Source organism: Saccostrea cucullata, unplaced genomic scaffold (genome assembly GCF_032062105.1).
Source record: "Saccostrea cucullata isolate Sc308-1 unplaced genomic scaffold, CSIRO_AGI_Scuc_v1 ctg5415, whole genome shotgun sequence".
Taxonomy (NCBI): domain Eukaryota; kingdom Metazoa; phylum Mollusca; class Bivalvia; order Ostreida; family Ostreidae; genus Saccostrea; species Saccostrea cuccullata.
This window is the reverse complement of record NW_026929885.1, coordinates 18,627-46,151: the sequence shown is the minus strand read 5'-3', so window position 1 is coordinate 46,151 and position 27,525 is coordinate 18,627. Positions and strand designations below refer to the sequence as shown.

The window sequence follows — 27,525 nt, the reverse complement described above, 5'->3', positions numbered from 1 at the left end:
ACCTCAGTATTCAGACGTCCGGTCCACATGTCTTAAGCTGTACTACCGAGTGTTATAGATAAATCTTAAAAATAGAATATCGCATGGTCCTACAGCTCAGCTGAAATTAAAAATAGTGTACATATGAATTAAGAACACACTCTTCAAAAATTTTAAAATTTAGCTAGATCACTGGAATTGATGTTTACCAAATCAAATAAGCGCTGAAATTAAATAAAAAACAAGGAAAGATATCTAAGTGTCAATAATGTACCGTGCACGAATGGTTCAAGCATTGGATAAAATAATCAAAAACTTAAAGAGGATGGGGGCCTGCAAATTTACCATCAGATATAACTTATTTTTAAGACATGATATCTTAATCTGTCAATTATCATTAAATAAAAACTTTCATACATTTTAATTCTAAAATTTAGAACTTTTGTATATATTCATATGGAGATCTTCTTCTAAAGGAGAGTCGTGAAGTAAGGAGTCAATCCTTACGTCGCGTGTTCGAATCCCACTGCGGGACGTGGAGACCGGTCCTTCGGATGAGACCGTATAAACCGAGGTCCCGTGTAGCAGTAGGTGCTGGCACGAAAAAGATCCCTCCCTGATCAATGGCCCTGAGTGCCGAGTAAAGGACAAAATTTTCAGCTCTCCACCGGCAAATGGTGGCGTCTCCATATGAGTGAAAAATTCTCGAGAGGGACGTTAAACAATATACAATCAATCAATCTTGTTAAGGAGATCAATCTAGTCTAAAACGTGCCTCAAACACCATCCCTCTAAAACAACGTTATCTAAGTCCAAGGGTTATGTGACTCTGAATAACGTATATATACGTTCACATAGCTCACAAGAATCTATCTTTAGTAAAAGATAAGAAAAAATAACAACCAGATACGTTTTTTTTAAGATATCAGGAACATTTCTCATAGATTTATATTTAAATTGTTTGAATAACTTTACCAGTTATAGTTAAAAGGATTTTCCAAAATTTTACGGTAAAGTTAAAATGCGGTATACAATTAAAAAGAAGGCAACACAAATTTCTGTCAAAAAGTTTCTATAGTAAAACATAAAAACAATTAAAGATATTAAAAAATGGGAGTTCAATAAAAGTTATCTCTTTTATCTACTGTTGCTAAAAATAATACGAAATAAAATTTCATACTGCAGTGTAGTACATATTTAGATAGAGATCTAATTTAAAAAGTATATAATTCATTTTTTTCTCAAATTAATAAGCAAAGAAAGTTGTAAATTGATTCTGAGAAATTATATCAATCGACTTACCTTCCCCCCAAATCTCCAAAAGTTGTTTTTTGTTTATTCTTTTGTCGGAATGAACTTTGCACCTAGGGCATGGTGGAAAATCTGCAGAAATTTTCAAAAGTTCTTTTTCAGAAATAAATTGCCTTTCGTCTTCTTTTGTGATGAAAATAGGTTTACATGAACAAGGGAAGCCTATCTCGTAATCTACATTTCCATGAAATGTTTTTGTTAGTTCTGATATTTTCTTTTCAATTTTCAAACGAATAGCACGTGTTCTTTCCGTTCGTAGCGGTATGCCATTTCCCGGAGGAGTGAGCACCTGCAATTGAATTGATGTTTTGTTGACTGCAATGGCAACGGTGTGATACTCATCTTTTTCAGCTCCGCAGAATAAGGCTATATTTTTGTAAAGCTCCTTTGCTTGGGTATCAAAAAGGGCAAAGCAAGCAACAACAAGGCGAAAGAAAAAGAAGTGGGGTAAATATGTCTTGAAGTAAAATGAGAGTATTGGTGTCTTCTTCCATCTTGTCCATTGTTCCCCTTTCATCAATTGCCTTTTGTTCATGCTCGGGATATAGTAGCATTGGTTTTCTCTCGTGTCTTTTTTACCTATTTGTGCAAGGATTCCAAGCTTCTCCATAAAAGGTGTTATCCTATTCAGGTATCTGGCATAAGTGGAGTTGTTTCCAATCTCCTTCCAAATCTTGAGCATCAATGATTCAGTTATCATACCGACATCAAAATATTGATCCCAATCTTCATGAGTGGCCATTTTTATTGGTACATGCTTCCGATCAGTTATAATGTATTTGAATGCATCAACAAACCACTGAATGTCCAAAATAATGTCATCACCTAAATCCGGAAAATACAGAATCATTCCAATTTCGTGATAAAATTTCAGAATATCACTAAATTCATCCTGCGTTAAGTGTTCTGAGAATTTCTGAAGCTGATCTTTAGATGATATCTTCGATCCTTGTCTTTCGCGAATAATTTGTTCGAAATCAGACCACTGCTTTGGTACTCTTTCTCCCCAGTGCGGAAGGGATTCTAAAGTTTTTGCAATGTAACGTCTAAGTTTTTCAAGCTCTCTAAGTTCATCGTGGGATCTTTCTCGTGGAGGAAGTTCTAGTTCAAAGTGCTCACAAACAAGGTTTTTAATATTCTCTGGTATATGTTTGTGTAGTTTGATGAAAAAACTTCCATATGTGGAGGTATCCTCATCACAGGCCTGAAATAAATATCTCAATAAGCCTTGCCAATAGATTATAGATAAGTAGTATTTAGGCAAATTTAAATCAACAATAGGTTTGCTTGTTGTGAAGCGTCTCTCTCGAGAAATATCACCCGCATTGAGACGTCATTACTTGCTGATGGAGAACTGTTAATTTCTACTATCTAGGGGTGACACAAAATCGCAAAATTCCCCCGTATCTCGTATCTAGATTACCGCAATACAAATCTAAGTAAAAGCATATGCAAAGTCAAAAACATAGTCTTAAAAGATCATGTGTGACAGAATTGTTTGCTCTATATAAGGCAACACCTCAAACAGCAAAAATGTCGTCATTATGTAGTAAGTACATGTGTGTATATGACCTATGGTAAAAAATGTTACTTGTATATTAAAAAGTCGTTTAAAAAAAATTCTATTGTCTTTATAATTACTCTGCTAGTAAACAAGAATAAACTGACATTTTAGTAATACCGTATAACACGTATTTTATGCGGTTGTCCAATTTTTGCGGATGGAACGAATCCGATAAAAATTAAAATCGCTAAAGATTTTCAATAGACTTCAGGTATTTTATACATGCAAGTACAGTCCCTGAAACGTTCTACTTTCCCTTTTTTCCGTTCGCTTACCGTTCGTTCACCGTTCGTTCAGCGTTCGTTCTCCGTTCGTTCAGCGTGCGGTCACCGTTTGCTCTTCGTTCACAGTATTGCGTTCACCGTCCACCGTGCGTTCGCGTTCACCCTTCACAAAACGTTCACCGTTCGCTCTTCGTTCCGTTTACTTTGCGTTCACCTTGCGTTTACCGTTCACTTATCGTTCAGTCTTCATTGTCATTCGGAACTCCAAAGTGAACGGACTTATCTTTTTGATGGTAAGGATTTACATGTTTTTTAATTAAATAACTTAGATATCGTGTTTGAAGAATAATTATTTCATTGCAAAAATTATCTATGATATTTAAATTTCTATTATTATAACTTATCTGTTACTTATTTCATGAAATTTCCCTGGGAAATAATTTATTAAGTACCTACATGTGTGTAGAACGATGCTAAAATATTAAATTTAAAAAAAGGGCAATGTACAAATGCTTCACACACGGCATCAATTTGTTGTAATTTTAAAGAGGACAAATTATTAATGGATGTATAATAATTAAGTCTTTTACAGGACAAAAATACATAAAAAGAATTATTTCTACAGTAACACGTATTTTAACGACATGTAGGTTTGAGAATTATGAACAGTACTGCAAATATTCAATTAATTAAATATCTTTAGAGCTAATTAAATTGATGGTGTGGTTTTAAATTTTAGAAAAGACCAAAATGTTTTAAAAAATCTATTATTAGAGAAGGAAAAGTCCTTCCTTCACCTTTTCATGTTTTAAATATATGTTTGCCATTCACTATAATTAAGACCCCCCCCCCCCCCCCCCAGGTGCCTTTTCTCCCGAAATAAAATCCTTATTGAGTTTTTTCAGTATATTTTAATTAATATTTAATTACTATTGTAACACAAGAAAATCAGTCTTAAAACCAACATCAAACAGTCATTAAACAAAAGTGTTTTAGAATAAACTTGTGCCGACAGTAGTATTTTAAACTGGCAGGGAATATGTTTCAAATCAATTTAAAACTTAATTCTTCGAAGTATATCTTCTAATTATTTTTTTTTCTGCAGGAATGCCAAAATCAGATCTAGAAAATGATAGGGAAAAATATTAAAACTTCTTGGAATACTAAGTGACTCTTGGCCGGTGAAACGCGATTTCCACACCTCCACTGTGTTTAATTATTTTGATTGACAGGACAAGCACGCTACTAGCACGGACTTCCTGTAAACTGAATGAACTTGATGATGGAAAATAAAAGCCAATGATTACGGTCATTTGGATTTGTTAATGTAAAAAAATGATTAGCTTTACTGTTTGGAATATTTAGGAAAAATAATAAGAATTTTTATTTGATACAAATGTACTACAGATATCTGAGAATCGAGGGGGTTATCTCTCTCTCTCTCTCTCTCTCGTACATTTCTCTGTTCAATAAAAACTATGACAGCAAATTACTAATTTAATCTATTACAAATAATTTGAATGCCTCTTTCCAACATCTTGACCGAGTATAATCACGGCCGGGAAATGTCTACAGATACATGAAGTTAGTTAAAATAATCGTCATACAAAAGGCACACAAATATAGAATATTTTGCATTCGAATTTCAATAAAACGACAGATTTATGCAGTAAGATAACAGTCAATGTCAACAGATAATTGTGAATCTGAAACATGTAAAACATGTACATGTACTGTATGTTTTTTTTTTTCAACCGCGTACAATGTAATCACCGGTAATTCATTCTATAAGTAGTAGTTTTATCTTCAGAAGTCCACATTATTTTATTAGTGAAAAGAATAAGCATATTCACTATATAATAGATTAATTTCATATTTAATCTACACGCGTTTGGAAACAAATACACATGTTTTACGGCAATAAAATCGTGTTACAAAAATATCGATGAAAACATAAGTACAAATATGTACAGAACAAAAATGTTTTTAATATTTATTAATTTCTTAATTAATTAATTAATTTATTTATTTCTTGTTTATTTATATTTAAGCACTTGGAATTAGAATTATAGAATGATAGAATAATCTCAATGCAAGGAAAAGATCGGAGGCATTCCGAATAAATCGTTCATCTTGCGTTCACCGTTTGTTCACTGTTCACTTTGCGCTCGCGTTCGCGCTCCGTTCGCGTTCTGCGTTCACCCACCGTTCTCCGTTCACACATCGTTCACCAAGTTGCGTTCAGCGTTCGCACATCGTTCACCCATCGTTCGCTCTGCGTTCGCTCACCGTTCGTTCACTGTTCGTTCACCGTTCAGGTGGGAAAGTAGAACGTTTCAGGGACTGTATCATAAGTGGTGCGTATGTAGACTCATGCATGGACGTGTCTTCGTCAGCGAGAAAATTCGGGTGACATTGAAACTACGATAGAACTTAGAAAGTTTTTCATTCGATCTTATTGGCCACTTTTTAATCCCGTGAATAGTCTTAAGACTGTGATTAAAATAATGTTTGTGTATACAATATATCATATCGAATCAGACGACTGTCATGACAGTATGATTCTTACGCTTCAATGCACGTGAAACATGTGATTTTGGGGGTTGTTGATTATGTAAATGTTTGTTTTGGCTTTTTTGATAGCAATTAGTTCTAAGTGCAGAGGAATTTTAGATTATAGCTTGCCAGTTAGAGACATTAATTATCATTATCTTTACTTAAATTATTTTCATTTGGGACAAGGCATAATTTTACAAAGAGTAACAAAAAGCAAGTACTTAAATCAAGGTTAATAGCGTAAAACATGTTCTGTAATGCACCTTTTGCCTTGATGATTTTACAAAACCTAATAATGTCAGTATTATGATAAATCTTGGAGTTTGATGATTCTATAATGTACCCCAGAAATTATTTTTTTCGGTATAGTGCAACCGCAGAAATTGAAAGCGAAAAAATAATTTTCTACCTTTCAGGGGTAAAATCACAAAAATTTCCAACCGCAGAAAACACCTGTTATACTGTATACTGGAGTCCTTCCATAAAACCTATAAGGTCGTCGTTTTAATGCTGAGTTGATAAGAGAAAAATCCGCCCACCCGAACAAAAAGCAGGACTCAAGGCGGGCTTACAGATTAAAAAGGTTTGCTCTTGACCTCTGGTACTCCAAGAGGATCGTGTGTGTTTTGTCATTTTAAAGATCGATCACTATTCGTCATCTTCACATTGTCATTCACATAAATGCTACAAATTATAATAACAGGCGCTAGGACATTAAAGGTCACCTGAGTATCATTTGACAGTTTTCCAACAATTAAAGAACAAAGTTCACATTTGTCCATTTTTGGCCCTGTGAATTTCTGAAAAATCAGAACTACTCAGTTTTAGTTGAAAATATGTTATATTTCACTTGGATCCTTGGAGATTTCATATAAAGTAAAAATGACACAATTTTTGCTCTTGTCTATGTATTATGACATCATGAATTTCGTCATTTTCCACAAATCTTGAAAAGAGCAAAAGTCAGAAAGTACAATATACGGCCTGTAAATTTCTTAAAAAATAAATCATCGTTTCCCTGAAAACTATTTGTGGTTTTCGTATGTACTCGACTTCGTCAATGCAGGGGTGGGAAGTTTTAGTCAAACCGGATGTTCGCTTCTTCATCGTAACGGCTAAAACCTATAAGGGTTTTGACTTTTCCGGAATTTTTCACCGATTTTACAGATTCGCTTTAAAATTTCAAGTGGGGCGCATTCCTCTCGGAAAAAAATTCACGTATAAAATCAAACACTGGTATTTTACGCGTATTTTTCAACAAGTTTTTTTCTCCGAGAGGAATGCGCCCTATGTGTAAATTTAATATTTATGAATGTCGTTTGCTCAGCTGCGCATGCAGGAAGCAAATTTACCTTTATAGAATTCCATGTTAATAAAAGCTCGCGCGGCAAGGATTAAATTTTTCATAAGAAAGGCTACTGTAAATTATGTAAACACAACCATAAATCCATCTTTAGCAAAAATGCATTATTTATGCGGGGTAAATAGGGTAGGCTAAACAGATTCTAATATAGCCTAGTTCTCATCCCTAATTAAAAGCATAAAAAATGAAGATTTTTTTTTTTTTGGCGTCAGTCTTTGCTTTCCTCATCTGCATGTCTATTGTGGACCACTGCTTAACAGAATCCCTCCAAAGTGGCTAGGTTATAACCGTAAGGTCTATTTGCTTTGTTTTTTTTTATCAACATTTGACAAGTCGTCAATATTTTCTCGTGACGTCACAATGTACAGAAAATGACGTCAAAATTTTTGGGGAACTTCAATATAAATTTTGTACTCGTGCTGATTGTAGATCAATAACGCTAGATGTTAAAAAAAATATCAATTTTTGAAAATTTTAAATAAATAACATTATTACTATTTAAAGTTAGTACATAGGCTTCAATTTCATTTTGTGTGTTACATAATAGTATTATCGCGCATCGGGTAGATCGCGAGCTATTAACTTGTAAATGTCTACAGGTCAGATGAAGGCTATATGTTTACTCAATCTTTTTGGGGTATATTTTGCACAGACATTGATATTTTTCATTTAGGCTGAATATTAAAAGGTAGTCAGCATGTTCCAGAGAGGGCGCGCGGGAGTGAGAGAGATGTCCACTGATAGTTCAATAATATGTAACGTTAGATTATGCTTTTTAAATTTTTAAATCCCCACAATTCTTCGATGATATCACTATACTATGGTCAAATAAAAGGGGGGGGGGCAATTATCCCTTCATCCTATAGTAAAGATAACGTTGGGAAAAAAGAGGGGGGCAGGTCTTGACGATTTAATTCCTATATTACATTACTATATTATACAACTCTTACTTAAAGAGATATTCTTACTCGTTTGTTGAACATACAAAAATGCCATAAAATGATGTTTAATATTATTCCAAAATAGCTGTAATTTTGTTCTTCATAAAAATGTGGGGGGGGGGGGAGGGGGCACAGACATACTCTTGCCCCCCCCCCCCCAACCTGAAAGCGTGGGGGGGGGGGCAAGTGCCCCGCTATCCCCCTCCCCTGTGACAACGCCTATGTGTAATTTCATCGTCGCAAACCACGGCCAAAATGTACGCTCCTCTCCCATCTGGGGAGAGCTTTATATATGCGGATCGACTCCGGACCGTGGCTTGAGACGATGATGTAATATAAGAATACTGTAATATGTAGCCGGCCTTTATATATAAATAATAAATTTATCAATTTACTATCAGAAAAATCTCAAAAAGGAGGAAATGTTTCTGTTCTGTGTTTGATGTATGAATAATTATGACATATGTTTTAAAAAGAGTGGTAAAAAAGTAGTTTCCGCCACATCGCTCATCATAGGGTGTTTTCACAAAAAAAGACCGAATAAGTGACATTTCGAAAATAATTTTGTCCAAGAATTCTTGCAGGGCAGGCCGTCCCTAAATAAAATTGTGATATTTCGATAGAATAGATGTAAGGAATAATTCAAGATAAAAAAAAGATTAGGGGTACCCTGCCATAGGGTTAAATTCACAAACACACACACCCTCACATACACAAAATAAGGAAACCTGATTTTGATAATGTGTTTTTAATTTAGTAAATATTGTTTTAAAAAATCGAAAGGGTGTTTGTGTGTGTGTGGGGGGGGGGGGTGCACACACCAGAGGCACCTGCACTGGATCTGCATCTGATTTAGCAGCGTTTTTGCATTAGAAGTTTGCTAATATGCTGCTCTCGGAAGTATTCGTTCAACGAAGAATAGATATTGCTCAAAAATACACAAGTGTCGAAAATAGTTGAAAATGTTGAAAAGCAGAAAGATGACAGGGAAAAATGAAACTTCAACCATGTCTAGTGATTGTCAAAAGACACGCTGTTTAGATTATTGAAAATAAATCCATTTATCATTTTTTCTAAAAAAAAAAAGCTTCGCAAAGCCAATTGATGATCGTGGTAACATTTTGCTAAAACATGAGGATGATTTCTTTGAGAAAAGAATATCTTCACAAATCCGTGCGTAAAATATCACGTGGTACACTCTTTAGGGTGTTCTTTGTTGGAGAATGTGTATGAAACACCAGTACTGTCTTACATATGAGGAAAGAAACATTATACGCAGTGTTCTCTACGCCTGTGCACCTAAAACTTGGGAGGTAAAAAAATGTATTTATTTATTTTAAGTCGTGCACAGAGGAATTGTAAGTTTCTGCCATTTAGATTATTACCATCCCCCCCCCCTTTCTCACCAACGCACACATTAATTCTGGGTCTACAGATCTATTATTTAATTGTATGCGGATTATAACTCATTCATTTGTTTATGAAATTTCCACCTTTTTGATTTGTAAATATTAAAATATTTTAACTGATAGACTGTGAAATATTTCGTGTATCCTTTATATTTTCCAAAAAGAAGTGTCAATATTCACCCCATGCAGACAGATAATCTTATAGATGTAGTGAATTAATCGAATTTCCTTTTTATTCATTGTCTTTGGTACAGCGTTATAGCATGTTACTATTTTTCGCAATTTTTCTGTCTTTATATGAAATTTAGAAGAAAAAGAACGATCAGATAAATTTTTACTTTGCAGTAGCATTGAGGTAACATATTATTGTTCCAGATATATAGTTTTTTAAAATTAATGTTCACATATATGGTAACCAAAGACATATCCTTTTATGCTGAATTCCAGCAAAAAAAATGTATGTAACTATTAATTACCGTAGTAAAAATTACAAAAGAAAATCATTTTACGTTCACTCTTAAAACGTTTGACATTGTTGAAAAACATGACGTCATTATGAACTTGTTAAAGTATCTTTGATTAAAATGAAGAAAAAACATACTTAGATTAGAAGGAGGACAAAAAAATCATATTTGACAACTTTTAACCTTACTTTATCAAAATCCGTGAAAAACTCAAAATGCATAAAAATTATTAAAAAGGGGCCCTTTTCCCATAGGTGCAATCAATTGTGTGACCAGTACTATATGTATTCTTATTTTAACATTTAACATCCCCCGGGTTGCTATACGTTCATGGACTTGCTTTTATATATACAGGTTGTTTGAAATATCAAATGCATAAAGTTTATGCAATTTATTAATGGATTTATTATTTTAAAACATTATCAATGACAATAATGAAACGTTACAATGAATCTAATTATTTACGTGTACAGCGAAAAACACACGGGTGCTGAACGGACACGCTGTCATTTTCACTTGTACGTGTACCTATGCTTGTTTACACCTGACGTTATAATTTCAAATTAAGTTACCTTTTATTTAGAAAATATCAAAGTACTATCTGTAATATCTTGTAAAATACATTTTTGTGAAATTCTTATCAATTAATAAATATTTACCACTTTATTTATAGGAACTCAGAAGTGTTAAAATTCACAACGTCATTATGACGTTCCGTAAATTGAAGAAATTCGGCCATATACATATGATATTTTGAAGACTTCTTACGGAAAATATGAAAGACATATTGAAAAAAGAAAGTTGGTTTGAAAAAATATATAGTCTGTAGATATATCTAGAGGCAAAATTGTCCTATTTTGAAAACAGACGAATTTGTGTACTTTCTGACCCAAGCTCTTTCGTTTAAAATGACCAAAAATTAAAGCTCTTTTTAAAATATTTTGCATAGCCCCCAATCTCTGATCTAAAATGTTGAATTATATAATGAATGAACTATTTCAGAAGATTCTAATCCAAGAAAGAATTTTGGATCGTGGGGTGGGCTCATATTTTTATCAAAAGTTGAAGATGCTAATTTAACCCATTTTCTTAAAAAATCAGGAAACATTGCAGTTCGACAACGCCTGAATTTCCAAACTTGGACTCTCATAGGAAAAGTTTTTATAGGAAATGAAAGCACCTAGTCTTTACTTTATGTTGATGATCGAATTAGGACTAAAGGACTTGGTAGGTTAATTGGTATGTTGACAGGGCCATTTAATGGAGTACGTGAATTTACCTCTTTGGATTTGTTTTAAACCAGAGCCCATGAAATTCACAATTTTAAAGGAGATACCATCATTATTATACACTTAACATGCTTACTCTGGTTTCTTAATACCAAGAGATAGATCAGAGTAACAAAGAGAAAGTGCATTTACATGTATACTTTGTCTTTATACATGTAACCAATGTGCACTCCACACCACAGGAAATATTGACCTTAAGGCTACATATATCAAAATTTTGGAAATTTTCACATATATTTTATTTCATTATAAATGGTCAATTAATACCATAGATTTCAAAGCAAGAAGTTATTTTTAGACTATCTAACCCTCTCCTAATAACCCTGACCCAGGTGCCCTGATATTAACAATTTTGCTGGATGCACTTTTCTTCACCATAAATATATATACATATTACATATATGTAGCTAATAAATGCTCTCTAATAAAATACTACCAAAATCAAGAGAATTTTAGCGTTCTATATCTTGACGTTTTATTGAAAGCTGAGTATGTATTACGTATACGAGTATGCCCGAAACATTCCGAATTCGAGCGTTCAATATAAGACGCCCCGTTTTAAACAGAAACAGTCGAGTGGTCAAATTCTCGGAGCTAAATTGAAAAAAAAGGAAGTGGCATCTAGGTGAAATGTGTTTTTTTTTAACACAAAAATGAAGTTGTTTATTAAAAATTTCGAACACTTACAGGACAGGTGTTAATTTGAATACCGATACTAAAAAAATTATTTATTAGAATTTTTTAGTTGGAATAATAATTATAAATAATGGAAATGTTTAGGAAGTGTTTTAGCTTATGATAAAGGGTTTATTGAACTTTTATTGGTGAATATTGGCACTCGTTGCTACTAAATACGTAGTTAGTTTGTTTAATAACCAGGAGTAAAGAATAGGAGTAAAGAATAGAGGCCCACCCTTACACCTGCTCTGCGGTTCTAGAGAAGAAGCTGAAAATGTTCAAAAGTTTACAACCGATTGACGACAAACGACATACGAGGAACGAAGATAGACGGAAAGAGATAGTAGAGTGATTCAATTCACCCCAAAAGTCAGAGAAACCAATTTCTTTATAAATTTGATTTTGGGCTAAAAATACATTTTGATATATTCAATATTTTTCAAATTATTTAATAACCACAATATCTGGTATTTTCCTCGCCGAACGGAGAGAGTTTACTCACGTCATAATGACATTAATCACTTTCAATTCATTCATAGCTAGAATCTACCAAAAGGAGAGTTAGAAATAATTTTGAAATTACAACTAAAAAAGACGCTTTATTTATGAAAAAAAAAATATGAAAATATTAACCTTTAAAATTAAGAATAAAAAGCAATAGCTGTTAAATTGCATGGCTGGAATTTATACCTATGCTATGTTAATTTGTTAGTTCTACAGAAAGGTTCATTATGGATATTTGCATAATTACTCTTGTGATTTATGAATTACGTTAATGGTGAAGAATCGTTATGGTCAATAATCGGACCTGTAGCTGAATATGACAAAGATGTTTTCATAGTATGTTTTATATGCATGTTTTCCAAAATCCTATAAATTTCTCCGTTACCAATTTTAGTTTTTTCAAAATGGGCCCCTTAAATATGATACAGTGTATGATTGTCGAAAGAAGACGTGTTGATCGACAGGTGCCTCAATGTAAACGTTGTCTTATCAATATATGCTAAAGGCAATTTTCAAAATAGTCAGGTTTAAAATGTTATTTTCTTACATGTTTATGAGTTTTTTAACAAGCCTCCAAACTTACATTAGTCAAATTAAATAAAAACAAGAGTACCATGGGCCACGTCGCTCAGCTGAGCAATGTGGCTAGGAAAAAAAGCAGAAATCAGTTGATTATTGAAAAGTTTAAAACTAATAGTGGTCCAAACCAATCATCAAAAGGGGACGTGTTGATCTGAACAAACTTGAATCTACACTAACTAAGGATGCCTGCACATTTCTAAGACTACCTGTGCCTTTATTGCCCTTTACATTTGAACTTACATCGTAGCCCCGCTCTACCCTCATGGGTCATGACTTAAAAAATTAAATCTTTACTATCTGAGAATGTTTCCATATGAATAGGACTGATCATTGAAAAGAAGATTATTAAAGATTTTTTCAATATGTTTCTAGATAAAAATTGGATTTCATGTTATGGCCCTGCCCTACCCCCAGGGGTCATGATTTGAACAAAATTTAATGTCCACTACCTGAGGATGCTTCCATGAAATATGATCATTCATGCCTTTGCTATTCTTGAGAAGTAGATTTTTAAATAATTGTCCTATTTATTTCTATGTTCAACTTTGAACGGCCATTGTGGCCTTGCCCTACCCCCTGAGGTCATGATTTGAACAAATTTGAATATACTCTACATGTACCTAAGGATGCTTCCTTATGAGTTTCATCTTCCTGAAACAGTGGTTCTTGAGAAAAAGATTTTAAAATAATTTTCCTATATATTTATATATAAAAAATGATCGCCCATTGTGCCCTCGCCTTAACCTAGGGGGTAATGTTTTGAATAAAGTTGAATCTACACTACCTGAGGATGCTTTCCTATAAGTTTCCGCTTTCCTGGCACAGCGGTTCTTGAGAAGAAGACTTTTAAAACATACCATCAAATTTTCACTATTTCTGAATAATCTCCTCTTGAATAACGGTGTGGTCCTTCATTTGAACAAACTTGGATTCCCTTTACTTAAGGATACTTTTTGTGAAATTTGGTTGAAATTGGCTCAGTGGTTCTTGAGAAGAAGTCGAAAATAAAAAAAAAAAATTATCGACGACGACAACGACGACAACATACAACGGACAAATTTTGATCAGTAAAGCTCACTTGAGCCTTCGACCCAGGTGAGCTAATAATAAGTTCCGTAGTTTTAATATCATGGTTTGTAATGATATCCATTATGAAACATTATGCGAATTCATTCATAAAAAGGTTGGGAGAGAAAACGTGTTAAAAATTAATTACCTTGAATGAATAAAAATAATAAAGAAAGAAAAAAAAAATAATAGGGCCTACCACAAGATAAAATTTGTATGTTGTATACATGCAGAATGCACACAAAATAATAATTGTGCGAACTGATCTAAGACATAGCATACAAATATTAATCACATGTTATTAATTATTTAACTGTACAATTAGCCCAATGAGATTTCCTTTTGGAAACCCCTGAACTTATTTTGCGAAAGATTTCTTTATTTATATGTTCGAGGATTCCTAATATATTACAATGTTTTGTTCAAAACATGCTTGGAGAACAAAATCTTTCTGGTAATTAAATTTCAGAGAAATATAGAATGGCGATTTAATTAAAAAAATTCAATTCAATATTTTACATCATAATTATTATTTATTTTTAAGACTTTCGGCCGTTTTGAAAATTATTTTGCGTTTCTAATATCACTAAACCCCTGTTATACCCAGCACACTCAAGAGCGTGATCTTTTCATCATTATTTACATTCAGTTTCTTTCAGTTTATGTCCCTGATACGATAATTAACGTTTATCTGATATATAAGCATACCTTTGAATCTTTGTAAGAATCTCTGTGCGTTTCTAGTACTATGATAGGTGTCAATGTTTTCCCGTGTTCACTGCTTCCTGTAATTTGAGGTATTCTTTTATAACCTTTGTAACCGTCTTCCTTGCCATATGTTCTAATAGTCTGCAGCCAGAAGGTGAAATATTCTAAAACATATAACGATTTCATTTTTTTTAAATTTTATTAGCATAAAAATACTACTGAAACTGTAATCAGATATTGTGACTGATTATTTTTGAGATTTAAATGCAATCAAATTTATATAAAAATGCTAAAATCCACAACATTGATCACCTAGTGCAGTCCATTCCTCAAACAGAGTGCCCTGAACACAATTTCTGTCATCTTGTTTTAGTTTTGTGTTTAAGTCTTGGGTCTTGTCTACGACTAACAGATAAATTGCTCTGCGTGATAAGTAGACTTGGTGACAAGCGTAATAAGCTGCCTGTCCTGCAAAGTCCATCACACTTAGTAGGCGTTTTTCGTAGTTTTCTGCAAGTGGAGCTGTGTGACTTTCGTAGTCTAGAGAGAAAAAAAAAACCCAACACTTTGATGTACACAAATGTCGCAAATTTATTAGAACTATCAATCTATCATAATTATTTTTTGCTCAATATCTCGTACTGCATTCTGAATGGCGTGATTATCGGTTTTTCAGGAACATGTATATGAGAGCTATGTGCAAGTCATTTGTTTTGTACAGGTGAATTTCTATTTTAAGCATTCCTATACGTATGACTGACCAGTGACCTACCATAGACGTATTGGATTTTGCTATATTATTTAATTATGAGTATTGTGTGTTTTTCTACTTTCGATGTATTTTCTTTATATCCATCATTAAAATCTATAAAGAACGAACCAGTTTTATGATGAATTATAATAGGGCCATGACCTTTTGACATAAATATTGATGACAATGATATTAATGATGTTATTTATGTTTCTTCGTTGCTTTTTTATAATTATATCACCTAATACAAAATTGATGTAGGTCGAAAATATCAGAATTGCTTGTTCTATGAATTTGTTTCCGGCTTGGTTGGATAAAAATCAAATAATGTTCACAACTGCTAACCACAAAATCCAAAAATAATCTACTTTTTTTTTCAAATTGTCACCAATACATAGTTCCAAAACATTTTGTGTCGCTTATTCCGAGAATTTTTTTTTTTGTATTTTAAATGATTTCCTGCCTGAAGAATGATATACAATAATTATGCATGAATTTCTAAAATACTCTTGATACTTAATTTACCTTTCAATTATTCAAAAAAAGCTTTTTATGGTTTTGGAATATAGAGGTTATAAATTTCAATTCTGACGCCCATGTTGAAGATCGTGCGTAAGAGCATCTTTCAAAACATATGCAGGCAAAACAATGGGTGTAAAAAGAAAAAAAAAATCTGGTAAATCTTCGGAAATCATTTCTAATGTAGGGAAAACATAAGATGTTTGAAAATAATACCCACGGTGAGAGAAAAAAGGTAAAGGCGTTAATCTAAGATTTCTACAATGCAAAGATCTCTCTGCTTTATGTGTTAAAATTTTTCTGATGCAGGGAGCTACAGTTCTACAGCTATTTTTACCCATGTTTTATGTATTAGTTTGAAGTTATTGAAATCAAAAAGAAACATAAATTTCCTGAAAAGGGAACGTTTGAAATTCTTTTTCGTTTTTGGAGTTTTAACATTTTTTTTTCAAAATAGTATTCTTTAAGCTTGTTCATTAAATTTATGCACTTTGTAGACATGTCCAATACCAAGGAGCAGACAGGATAATTTTCTAGAAATAATGTACACTCTACTTTCACGATATATAATCACATGTATAAAGCCTCACATTTCATACAAGAACCCATGTCCCTGTGGACATGAAACCCACGATTCTTGAGGAAGCATACCTGCTTATTTTCACTATACATATGTTCCTTTGCTTCATGACCAGGGATAGAAATAAAACGAGATAATTTATTTTTTTTCACAATTTAGTGTGACACCCCCCTCCGACCTTTCCCACTTTAATCCAAAAATACCAACTTAACAGGGGAATTACTAGAATTACTTTATTTCAAAGTGCATTGAGTATTTGTTCCAAAACAACACACTTTGAATTTCAATCATAATGTGTAAGTTTTGTTCCCATTTTAACACACTTTAACAAAATATCAAAATGCATAATTTTTACAAACTGTATTATCAAATCAGTCGTTTGTGATGGTATATTGCCCGACTTATACTCCATGTTTCTTCCCCCCCCCCACCCAAAAAAAGAAAAAAATTGGAGCTTTTAACATGTCTACATTAATTTACTGACCCTGGAGAGACACTGCGAATCTTATATACTGATATTGTAAGCAAATAAAAAATTCCAAGGAATGTTTTCGACAAACATGATTGTATTGCTTTCGCGAAACATTACCGATTTTGCCTTTTATTGATGAACATGTCTCCTCTTTTTCTTTGTCTTTCTCTCCCTAAAATCTTTTTGTTTACAAACGTATAACATGTCTATGAACTTAAACCACAAACCAATTAGAGTGCTGCCACTGTCATCCTCAGATTCTCCAATAAGAAACAGATCCTGGTGAACGTCCAATCCTATAGTTGACTCTGTTGGTTGATCGGTTGCCTCCCCTCCTTTCTTTCTCTTCAGATTACGTAGTACAGTTGTCTTCCCTGCCCCTGTACATCCCACTAAGAGACATCTGGCACGATACATATGGACAGTATCTTTATTCATTTTGTCAACAAACCGTTTTCTTTCTTCTAAATCCCATTTTAACACTTCTTCAGGTATGTTCACTTATGATAAGAATAAAAAAAGACAAATGTTAGCACTACTTAAGACCATATCGGTAAAGTACTAAAAAAAGGACAAAAAAAGTTTTACATTCTGTGAAATCACTAATTGTCGTGGGGGGTTAATTTTCGTTGTTTTCGTGGTATGAAGAGACCCACGAATTTATAATCACCACGAAATGTAAATTTTCATGTGCACAACTACTAAAAAGTTCTTCATCCACGAAATCTAATCCCCACGACCCAACATTTTTTCCTCAAACCACGAAAATTTGACCCAACGAAAATATATGATTTTACAGTATTTATAAAAAAATAATCAAAATATGTCAATGATTTACGATGATCATTGAGTCAAATTTATCCTATCTCAGAAAAATGGTATTTTAAACATTGCACCTCCATTTTTCTATAAAAAAAACGATCCCATACCTTTATTAAGCCATAAATATAAAAAACTTAACATTCGGATTTGAAAAATAAACCAAATACTCTGAAGATGATTTCACATCAATATTAATAAAATGATATTGACTTATTATAGTGGCAGATATTTTTTCCACCGATAACAATTTCTAAAAAAAAAAAAAAAAAAAAAAAAAAAAAACTGAAAATAGACCTGAGCATGGATTACTGTATACCGACGTTTATTTGCGACGCCTTTATTTCGCGATTTACCGGTTGTAAAGTTGTTTGCGATGATAAAATTTCACGACCAAGCCTTTTTGGTTATATTGTTAATAGAAACAAAGGCGTTTAGGACAAGTTCGCGGCGAGAAATATTCGCGATGACAAGACTCTCACGAACCTCGCGAAAATTTCTCGCACGTGAAAAAATTGGTTTAATGTAATTTGTTGCCAGTGTGACTAAATTGATCATTCCCATCCCCTGTTCCCTGATTTAAGTTTGAACTGACTCGTGTGTTTTAAACCCCGCAATACAAGGTATACCCAAATTAAAAAAAGAAAACACACAATTTAACTCACTGCTCATGTATTTAGGACGTGAATGGAGAGCCTGAGAGACGCATGGGCGCTGGAAAAAAATGTGATCGAAGAAAGCTCACAAGACTTTGGCTCGGGTAAGCTAAAATAGTTAAGGTGCAAAAAGTGACTGAATATTTTAGTATCTTTAAAACCCAACTCAGTGATTTATGATAATTGAGGATTGGTGAGAATGGATGGGGTGGGAATAGGATCATCCCCGTGCACACAAAAAATAATGCCCGCGGTTTTATGATTGTTTTAAATAAGTCGTTAATTCTGCGCTTTTCTTATTTAATCAATTTATATGGAATACATTTTAAATGTGTAAATATATTGTATATGTGTATTAGAAGAATTATTTATGAATAAAAACGTAAAAATATCTTCAACCCAAAGGTGTATATTCGAAGGGGGAGATGTTATCTTGTTCACTAGTATCTGTGTTTTTATAAGATGGATTTTAACAACGAGGAGATTTGTACATTTGGTAAGATATATGTTACTGACAACTTTACCGATCTAGAGCTAATGCAAGTTTATTTATTAGCCATTCTCTGAAAACACTTAAACTTCGTTGCCCTGCATGGTCACCTATTTTGATTAAACTTCACCCATGCTTAGTACTTGACACCAGAAACAAATATCAAATAAAATTTCCTTGCTATGGGTGTCGGTTGCTGTGGCAACCGCCGGAAAAGTATGAAAAATCGAGATTTTCAGCCACTTCAAATCTTGACTGTGGCTTAATAAAACCTAGAAAAAGCAAACAAGTCATTCTCATAAAAACATGACACCTTGATGTCACTTATACTGAAAAGAAACTGTTTAGAATATATCTCTAAGTAAGTGGTAACCAGTGATACATTTGGAATACATTTAAAATGTTGAAATATGCTGAAAAACTTTCCGTATTCACTAATGGTAGGTGTTACATGCTCAAACTTAATCAACGACTTAAGAAAAACAATGCAAATGTTTGACCTTGAGTATATAAATATAATCAATATTATTCTATAAATAACTTCTATGGTTGTTATGGTAACACAGTGTAACCATGCAAAACCAGTAACTAAGTTTGGGTGAATGTTTCTGTCTTGAGGAAAAACATAAAAACTCAAGACTGACAAATATGCATCCTTAGGACCTTACAACAATGAGAAAAATTGGGTATAATTGCTTCTTTGCAGTGTTACCATGGAAACAAGGTACCAGTGCTTAAAAGTGAATTATTTTTTGCTGCATTAAGAATTAAATTGCCATATAACCAAGAAAAAAATTAAAGGACTTAGCTTGAATCGTATTAATCTGTTAGAACTGAAGCTGAATATCATACATTGATAAAATTTGATGAAGAAAACAACACTGTTGCTATGGTTACCAAGAAGGGAAAATGTTTAATTTTGTAAACTTTATATTAATATTAAACCCTGTGTGCAAACTTCTTGCATCAATTTAGAGATTGGATGATAGTCAAAATTAAAAGGCAGGTTAGCTGTTAATAAATATCAATCATAAAAGTTTTGGGAATATAAATTTAAGGGTACGTATCCAAAGATAGAAAACATTTTTCAAGTTTTTAAGCATATATATTCTGCTTATTTCCATAGCAACGCTCTATTTAAAGAATAAAAACTGTATTTTTCAGATGGGAAAACTAGGAGCACACCAACATCTTCAAAAAATTATCATGAGTTATGAGGAAATATGCTTTTTAAAAGATAGGATCAGATTGAAATTTACAGGGGTATACTTTGAAGGCTCTCTGTGGTATAAAAACCTTGGCAAGCATTGTCAACCAAAATGAAATATCATATTTTGTTCTTGGTATATGTTTCAAGGATCTTTTTTCTATTATTTGGTCACATTTCATCATATAATTGCTTTTTCTTTCCTCGTGTATGACTTTATAAAGTTCAATGAATATTTCTTTCTTTACTTTTGAATACTTTGTTACCATAGTAACGCATGTAATAGTTGATTTACCAAACATGTTTATCATGCATTTGAGAATCTGACCTTCAACTTTTAGAAACAGTCATTGCCAATTGTTTGCTTTGCCGCAAATGTTAACTATGGGGCTCTAATCATGTTAAAAAATGCCTTTTTTAGTACTTTAACACATGTTGCCATGGTAACTATAAAACATAGCAACCACTTTTTGCCTGATTTCAGTTTAAGGTATCAAAGACTTTTATCATAGAGAGTTTGGAGAAATTCTGAGACTATGCGTGCCACAGCTCATATATAAAATATTGACTTCCAAACGAACCTTACAGTTGAAAGAAAGGATTACTCCATGGAATGAAAGTAAGACTTTACAAAATTGTTTAAATTGAAAATTAATCTCTCTGGCCTCCCCACATAATTAAATGTGCAGTGGAAATATTCATAATATACATTACTGCGCGCAGGTTCGTTACTTTACAGGCTTATTATTCTTATCAAGTTCAGATTAAGCGGCTTTGCTTTAATGAAAAAAATGGGGTCATTATTTATTCGTCGAAATGAATTTGACAAAAACGAAAGAAAAATCTACTTAGAACTAGAGGAGGATTTTGAAAATTACGATTTGACACTACTTAGCCTTTCTGTATAAAAATCTATGAAAAATATTCACAATTTATAAAGATTGTAAAGAGAACTCTTCTTTAATCGGTGCTTTTATATGATATTCAACTTAAAAGCATAATCTCCTTAGGAAGTTAACAAAATAGGGTAATGGCTAAAGGCATGCAAACCTTTTGTGTACTTTTAAATAAAAAGATATTATCCAAATTCAGAACAAAATTAAACATGATTAAGAAAAAGAGATATCTATCTAGGAAATGCTAATACATATTAATACATATAAATACTCACAACGTTTACTGATCCTGTCATGAATCAACTTGTCAGACACGGTACAGTGTGTGATGATGTCCAGCTGTAGATTGTCTATAAAGAGGTCGTGTATCTCCTCCGGCTCCATCGGTACATACAGACATCTCTCTCCCTCACTCCTCTTATACCACCAGGACCGGCAGTATTCTGAGATCACGTCACGTGACGCCGTGGTCAGGAAAAACTCCAGATCACTGTCCTCCAACAGACACTCCGTAACAAAGGCGTACATGATGTCATGTCGGATGTCGTCTGATATAAACGTTATCACACCGTCACGTGTTTCTGTGAATCCTTCAGGAAAATCTACCAAGTCGTCATCCGTAACATCAGTAAAATATCTGTCTCTGATTTTGTCCCTTATGATCCTGTGGGATTGTTCATTGAGATTCAGCTGATATTTCTCAGTTAACAGTAGAGAATACAGTAGACACCTGACACCCGGTTGATTGTTAAGCTGTACACCTAAAACACAAAGAAAAGTAATCATCATACACTGTACAAGATATACATGTACTTGTCTTTGTTTTAGGGTTTTCTTGTTTATTTTTTCTCTAATATCAACCTCATAATAAAAAATTATTTATGCAGCATTTAGTATTTTATGAAAATAATTATGTGGTGAAGCCTATGATATATATTGCCTTATGATACTAAAACTTGCTTTATAAATCGTTGAAAAGGTATATCCAAACGGAATACTTATAAACATCGCATTTTGAGTACAAGAAACGCGTAGCAACAAAACAACACGCTTTTATTTTCAATTGAGCGATCTGTAGTTCTGTTAGAAAAGACTGAAACAACGGAAATGGTATGTTTTTTTAATTTTTTTATTGAGATAATTTCTCATATTGTCTATGCATACTTTTTAATGTCTTAATTATTGTATTTCCTACATACTTTTTTTCTGTTCTAGTATATTTTTATTTTACCCGTCCCAATTTTGAACAATAAATTTTCACTCGATTGGGACTGTCAGGTTACCCCCTGCCCTCTCTTGAAAAGCGGGAGATTATGCAATGATCGGGATGTCCGTTGTTTGCCTGGTGTCTTGTACTTAAATGCAATCGGATGAATGGGGGTGTCTAAAAGATTAAATTGTGTAAAATTGTAATGGGTTTAGCCTACTGTTTACATGTTTGTAAATCAAAATAAACATCATTGAACCTTTCTTTTTACTTGGTTTTCTGTAAGGTTTGTTGTCGATGATATAAATATCATTGTGTGGATATAATCCTATACAGGATCTCACGATGTCAGGTCTATTGTATACCCAGTATCTCCAGAGCCATGTCACGTGATCTACACTGTCATGTGATCTTCCTCTGTAATGTACAGTCTCCCCTTCTCTTCTTAGATCCGTTAGAAATTGTTTTCTTTTATCCTCATCCTCGTTCAGTATATTGTCTGGGATATTTACTGTCAAAGAAAATGAATAATGTATATTAATATTGAAAAAGTACTTTTATAATAATTGTTCATAGAAATATAATTTGAAACAAAAACGAATAAAGAACCACTTGATTACTAGTATTTGATTTTCAGTTATAAACAAATATCCTCTCTTTATGCATGTACCTGACATTAATATCCAACATAGCAAAATATTAAATTTACATTTATAATGACTCTGTCTAATTTATATGAATTCAATAAATTCATTCATTTAATTAAAACATCATATCGTAAAACAACTAGCATTTCTTTACATTTACTTACATATCTGGTGTATCTCATTATATATACTCGTGTCCTCCATGATGACGTGAGTCAGTACGTTCATCTGTAAATGGAGTATCAGTAAGATATCACAACTACTGACACACTTCTCTCCAGGTTTACTGTTGTATCTCTGTGATCTCAGGTACACACTGGCTGTATCATAACTACTGTAATAGAATGGTATATCTTGGTCTTCTGATACTATCCTATACATTGTCTCATCCTTTGTGTCTTCCGTTATCTTGTCCTGATCTTCCCAAAGGTAATCACGTGACTTCAGTCTGTCCAGAGTCTGTTGTGCTTCCGCACGTGTTACAGGATTCCTTTTATAGTACACTTTCAATCGTATCACATTAAGCAAGTCCAGCCACTGTGTGTCAGTGAAGTCAGGAGGACCGGAGTCAGAACACAGAAAACAGTATAACACGGACACCTCGTCATTTTTCAGTATGGAGAACTGATCTGGATAATGTAATCGATCATTGATTAATATTAATTAATATCAATAGTTTTTATCAAATTAATCCTCGCGTATGTAAAGTCTTTATATGAAAATGTGTTTTGTCTAATTTATCTTGTGTTGCGGTATATTACAGTACAATATGAATAATCTTTAATAATGATTTTTCCTTGATTACTACGTAAAATGTACTACGCGCTATTATAAATAAATCAAAATTTATTAAGACTTTTATATGATCTGTAGAAAGAAAAAAAGCAAGGTTCTGTAGAAAGAAAAATAGCAAGGTTCGCGATCTGACCGATAAAAATAATAAATAAATACATCTTTGCCTTTTAAAAATGAAAAGGAATAACACAATGTTATTGTCATAGATATATGTATTACGTATTTTTTTTATTTACTGAAATTGATAGGTACGCGAACTCCTGTGTTGTTAGCACTCAAATATAGAGAGTATGTAACACTTTGTCCTATTATAACAGATGCAGGCTTTTTTTTCCGTAATTGGGTCCACATTAATCTTCAGCAAATGTAATCATAGTCGTTTATTTTTTGACGAGCCTCCCCTCTACACACACGTACTATTGATCAACTTTCATATATCTGATGAACCTATTTCATGGGATGAAGAGGATATGGGTTGCAAAAATGTTTTCTCTTAATTTTTTTTTCTTCAAATACACGCCTTGTCCTGCTATTCAGAGAGTGAAAAGGTGGGAGGGGGGTTTCCAAGCAAGGTTATTTCTTCGTTTTGAGTTAAAAAAACTGATATCGTGGGGAAAGTGTGTAATCAATATTTTTAATTGGGATTTTTTATACCAGTATATGCCCTATATTTTTATAAATTATTTTTTAATGATTTAAAAGCGAAATTCTTCTGATCAATATTTGGTATTTGTGATAAGACTATATGAGAACAGGGGTGGATCCAGTATATTTTTTAAAAGGGGGGTCAGGTCAGTGACCCCCAGCACTCATGCATAAAATCACACTATGGCCACTTCAAGTCTGTATAGCTACATTTATAGGAGGAAAAGCCCTACAAAAACAGAATTTGACAATCAAAACAATTGCAAAACAAAAAAACCCCCTTTGCACCACAATCTAAAATCCTTGTTTTTGGGAGAGGATAGAGAGGGTTTCCTGTTCTGCGCATTTCTTTTAAATGCAGAGGAAAGAAACTAAATGCGAGAAATTCTACAGATCTTGCAAGCGGAAAGGAAGTGATTTAAAATTTATATTTAGAAAAAAAATAACACATATAAATACCTATGTTACAGGAAAAAAAAACCCTTCTCTCTCTCTTTCTCTCTCCCTTCTTTGACAAAAATAAATTAATCATATTTCTAAAAGTAATTTACATCTAAAATTAAAAAATGAAGTACATTGCTGTTACAAACACATACATTCATTGATTTTTTTTCCCTTTGTTTACTTGAATACTCACCTGATATCTTTGTCCTCCACACTCCGTGACCGCCTACAACAAGAAAACAGGATCAAAATAATTAAAGATATATTGAAATTAAAATTTTAACCTTTTAAAAAGATCACCTTATACCCGATAATATCGTTTGTATATATAAAAACTCTCACTCTCACTTTCTCTCCCTCCCCCCACCCAATAAAAAGAGATTATATAGCAGTTTCACCGCCTTACGAAAAAAGTGGACATAAAATTGATTTTTGCGAGAAGCACTGACTTTAACATTTGACGGTTTAATTGGTAATTTCAATTTTTTTCAAAGGTCTTAGGTTTGGTATTAGGGGCACTTATATTTGAAGGCCGACAATTGTGGGCAGAGTGGTTGTCGTTTTCTTCAAGGACAATTTATATGTGCATTGAAATAACCGGTTTTTTTATTAAATGTTGAGCTCATTATTAATAATATGTTGACGGATCACCGTTAGCATACTCAGAGAACTATCCTGTTTTATATATAGATCGAGATCACACCGCTCGTGACATTCGGTGCGTATAAAAAAAAATGATGTCACTTATATAGCAGTTTCATGTTGTTAAAAAAGTGGACATAAAATGGATTTTTCAATCAGTTTATGATTATTTTTCTGACAATTTAATTGGTATATTTAAATTTTTTCAAGGTTTATTGTTTTCTTTTAACTTGTGTCATTATTCTGAAGGCCGACAATTGTGGGTACAGAGTGGTTGTCGTTTTCAAAATCAGGCACGTAGCATCGATTTTGAAAGGGGGGCAACCAGAGGAATTTTTTTTACGTGCCTGAAAAAAGTTGACAAACAAAAAAAAAGAAAAAGAAACATTCAAACTTACCCAAACTCGAAAATCCTATTTTGTGGGGTGGATATGGTGTGTGTGTGTGTGTGTGTGGGGGGGGGGGGGGGGGTAGTGACGTCGTTTGCATTTATCCACCAAATGCCAGCGTAACAGGGCTCACTTCCAATTTTTACTACATTTTTTTGCAATTCTTTCATATATATACATTAAAAATCAAGGCAATTTTATTTTTTTTCTTTTAACTTGTGTCATTAGTCTCGCGAGAACGTGGCTTTAGAGTTTGTGTACGAAGCGATGCATTGTGGGTCAAAATTACTGCGGCAAAAAATTCTAAGGAATGAATGTGCAGTATTCCGAATTTTCTCTTCTCCCAGGCGTTGTCGTTAGAACTTGCAGTTACGAGTGTCCCTTCGCGACGCTCGCTGCGTTCGCTATCATAAAATAGCTTCCATACATTGTCGTTATGTAAAAGTAGGCCTTCAACTCTAAAAGTCAGCGCTTTTTGCAAAAGTCCAAAACATGTAGTTTTAAACTTTACCAAGAGAATGATGGCTAAATATTCAGAACTCCCCTAAAACCAGATAAACTTGTGAAAAAACTAGATATTACATCCACAAACCACCACGACTGCCAAATTGTCTAACTCAGGGTCAGTTTATTTTCGTTTTCGGACAAACTATGTTGTACAGTAAAACTCGGTTATATCGAAGTCCAAGGGACCTGTGAATTAACACAATGCTTGTCCGTTATTTGTTATATCCGTATAACGGATTTGTATAAATATACACTGCAAAATTGCAACATAATTCTTTCATTCAAGTATTGTATGCTGTTTATATCTGTAGAACCAAATATGGCTAACATTTCTAATAATCATAAAACCAACAAAGGACAAACGTTGGACACGTGTTCTACAACCCTGGCAATTGAATATTTTTTTTATATTGAAAGTACATTCTATATTCCTATAAAATCTTCCTAATTCATCTTGTATAGGAACCCACGATTTCAAAGTTGAAGTGTGGATTGAAAGCGCATTGGGCCGATTTTCACCTTTTTTGCGTTCAAATGCATTCAAGTGTGGGCGTAAAATTCAAATGCCTGTCTCTTACAAAAGTGACACACCCTTTAATTCAAATGCCTGTCTCTTACATTTAGCTACAGGAAACAGGCCAGTCACCTGTTCAGCAAATGGATATCCCCATTGACTCAATTATAAGGTGGTATAAAACACTAAACTTTTTTCCAAGATGTGAAGATTTTGAAGTTCTATTAATGTGAAGTTAAACTTCTAATTGAAAATATCGCTCGTTACTTATATAAATGTACACGTAAAATAATTTTTTCTAATTGAAATTATCAATATAAATGTACACGTAAAAAAATTTTCAAAACAAGAGGCCCAGGGGCCACATCGTTCACCTTAGTACTGACGCTAGGAAAAAAGTAAAAAATCAGTTTAGTAGTTAACAGTTTAAATGCTTGAGTGGACCCTTTAATCCGCCATTGTGGCCCCAACCTAACCCAGGGGTCTTAATTTGAACAAACGAATCTACACTACCAGAGGAGTTTCATTTTCCATGACCTACTGAGTCTTGAGAAGAAGCTTTTTAAAGGTGGTCTCTATATACTCCTATGTTAAACTTTGACACCTTATCATGGTCTCACCCTACCCCTGGGGTCATGATTTGAACAAACTTGAATCTACACTATCTGAAGATGCTTCCATAAGAGTTTTATTTTTCCTAGATAA

The 27,525-nt window shown here is 33.2% G+C and overlaps 1 protein-coding gene across 1 annotated transcript; it reads right to left on the bottom strand.

The window, feature by feature from the left end:
- Positions 1 to 43: 43 nt before the first annotated feature.
- LOC134282373 (uncharacterized) lies at positions 44 to 25,000 on the bottom strand. Its single transcript, XM_062764772.1, has 9 exons — positions 24,962 to 25,000; positions 23,049 to 23,513; positions 22,497 to 22,748; positions 21,306 to 21,791; positions 17,190 to 17,462; positions 14,953 to 15,180; positions 14,641 to 14,804; positions 1,282 to 2,494; positions 44 to 100 (listed from the first exon to the last, which is right to left on the bottom strand). The coding sequence occupies exons 2-9, from the start codon at positions 23,263 to 23,265 to the stop codon at positions 90 to 92; spliced, it is 2,844 nt and encodes a 947-aa protein (XP_062620756.1). The 5' UTR covers positions 23,266 to 23,513; positions 24,962 to 25,000; the 3' UTR covers positions 44 to 89.
- Positions 25,001 to 27,525: the final 2,525 nt, after the last annotated feature.

Excerpts from the sequence above, each read along its gene's own strand:
- LOC134282373 (XM_062764772.1), bottom strand. The coding sequence starts at position 23,265 with ATGTATAGGATAGTATCAGAAGACCAAGATATACCATTCTATTACAGT. Across the intron at positions 15,181-17,189 it reads CAGTGGCAGCACTCTAATTG|ACTACGAAAGTCACACAGCT; the intron begins GTTTGTGGTTTA and ends TTTTCTCTCTAG. Across the intron at positions 14,805-14,952 it reads TGAGGAATGGACTGCACTAG|AATATTTCACCTTCTGGCTG; the intron begins GTGATCAATGTT and ends TATATGTTTTAG.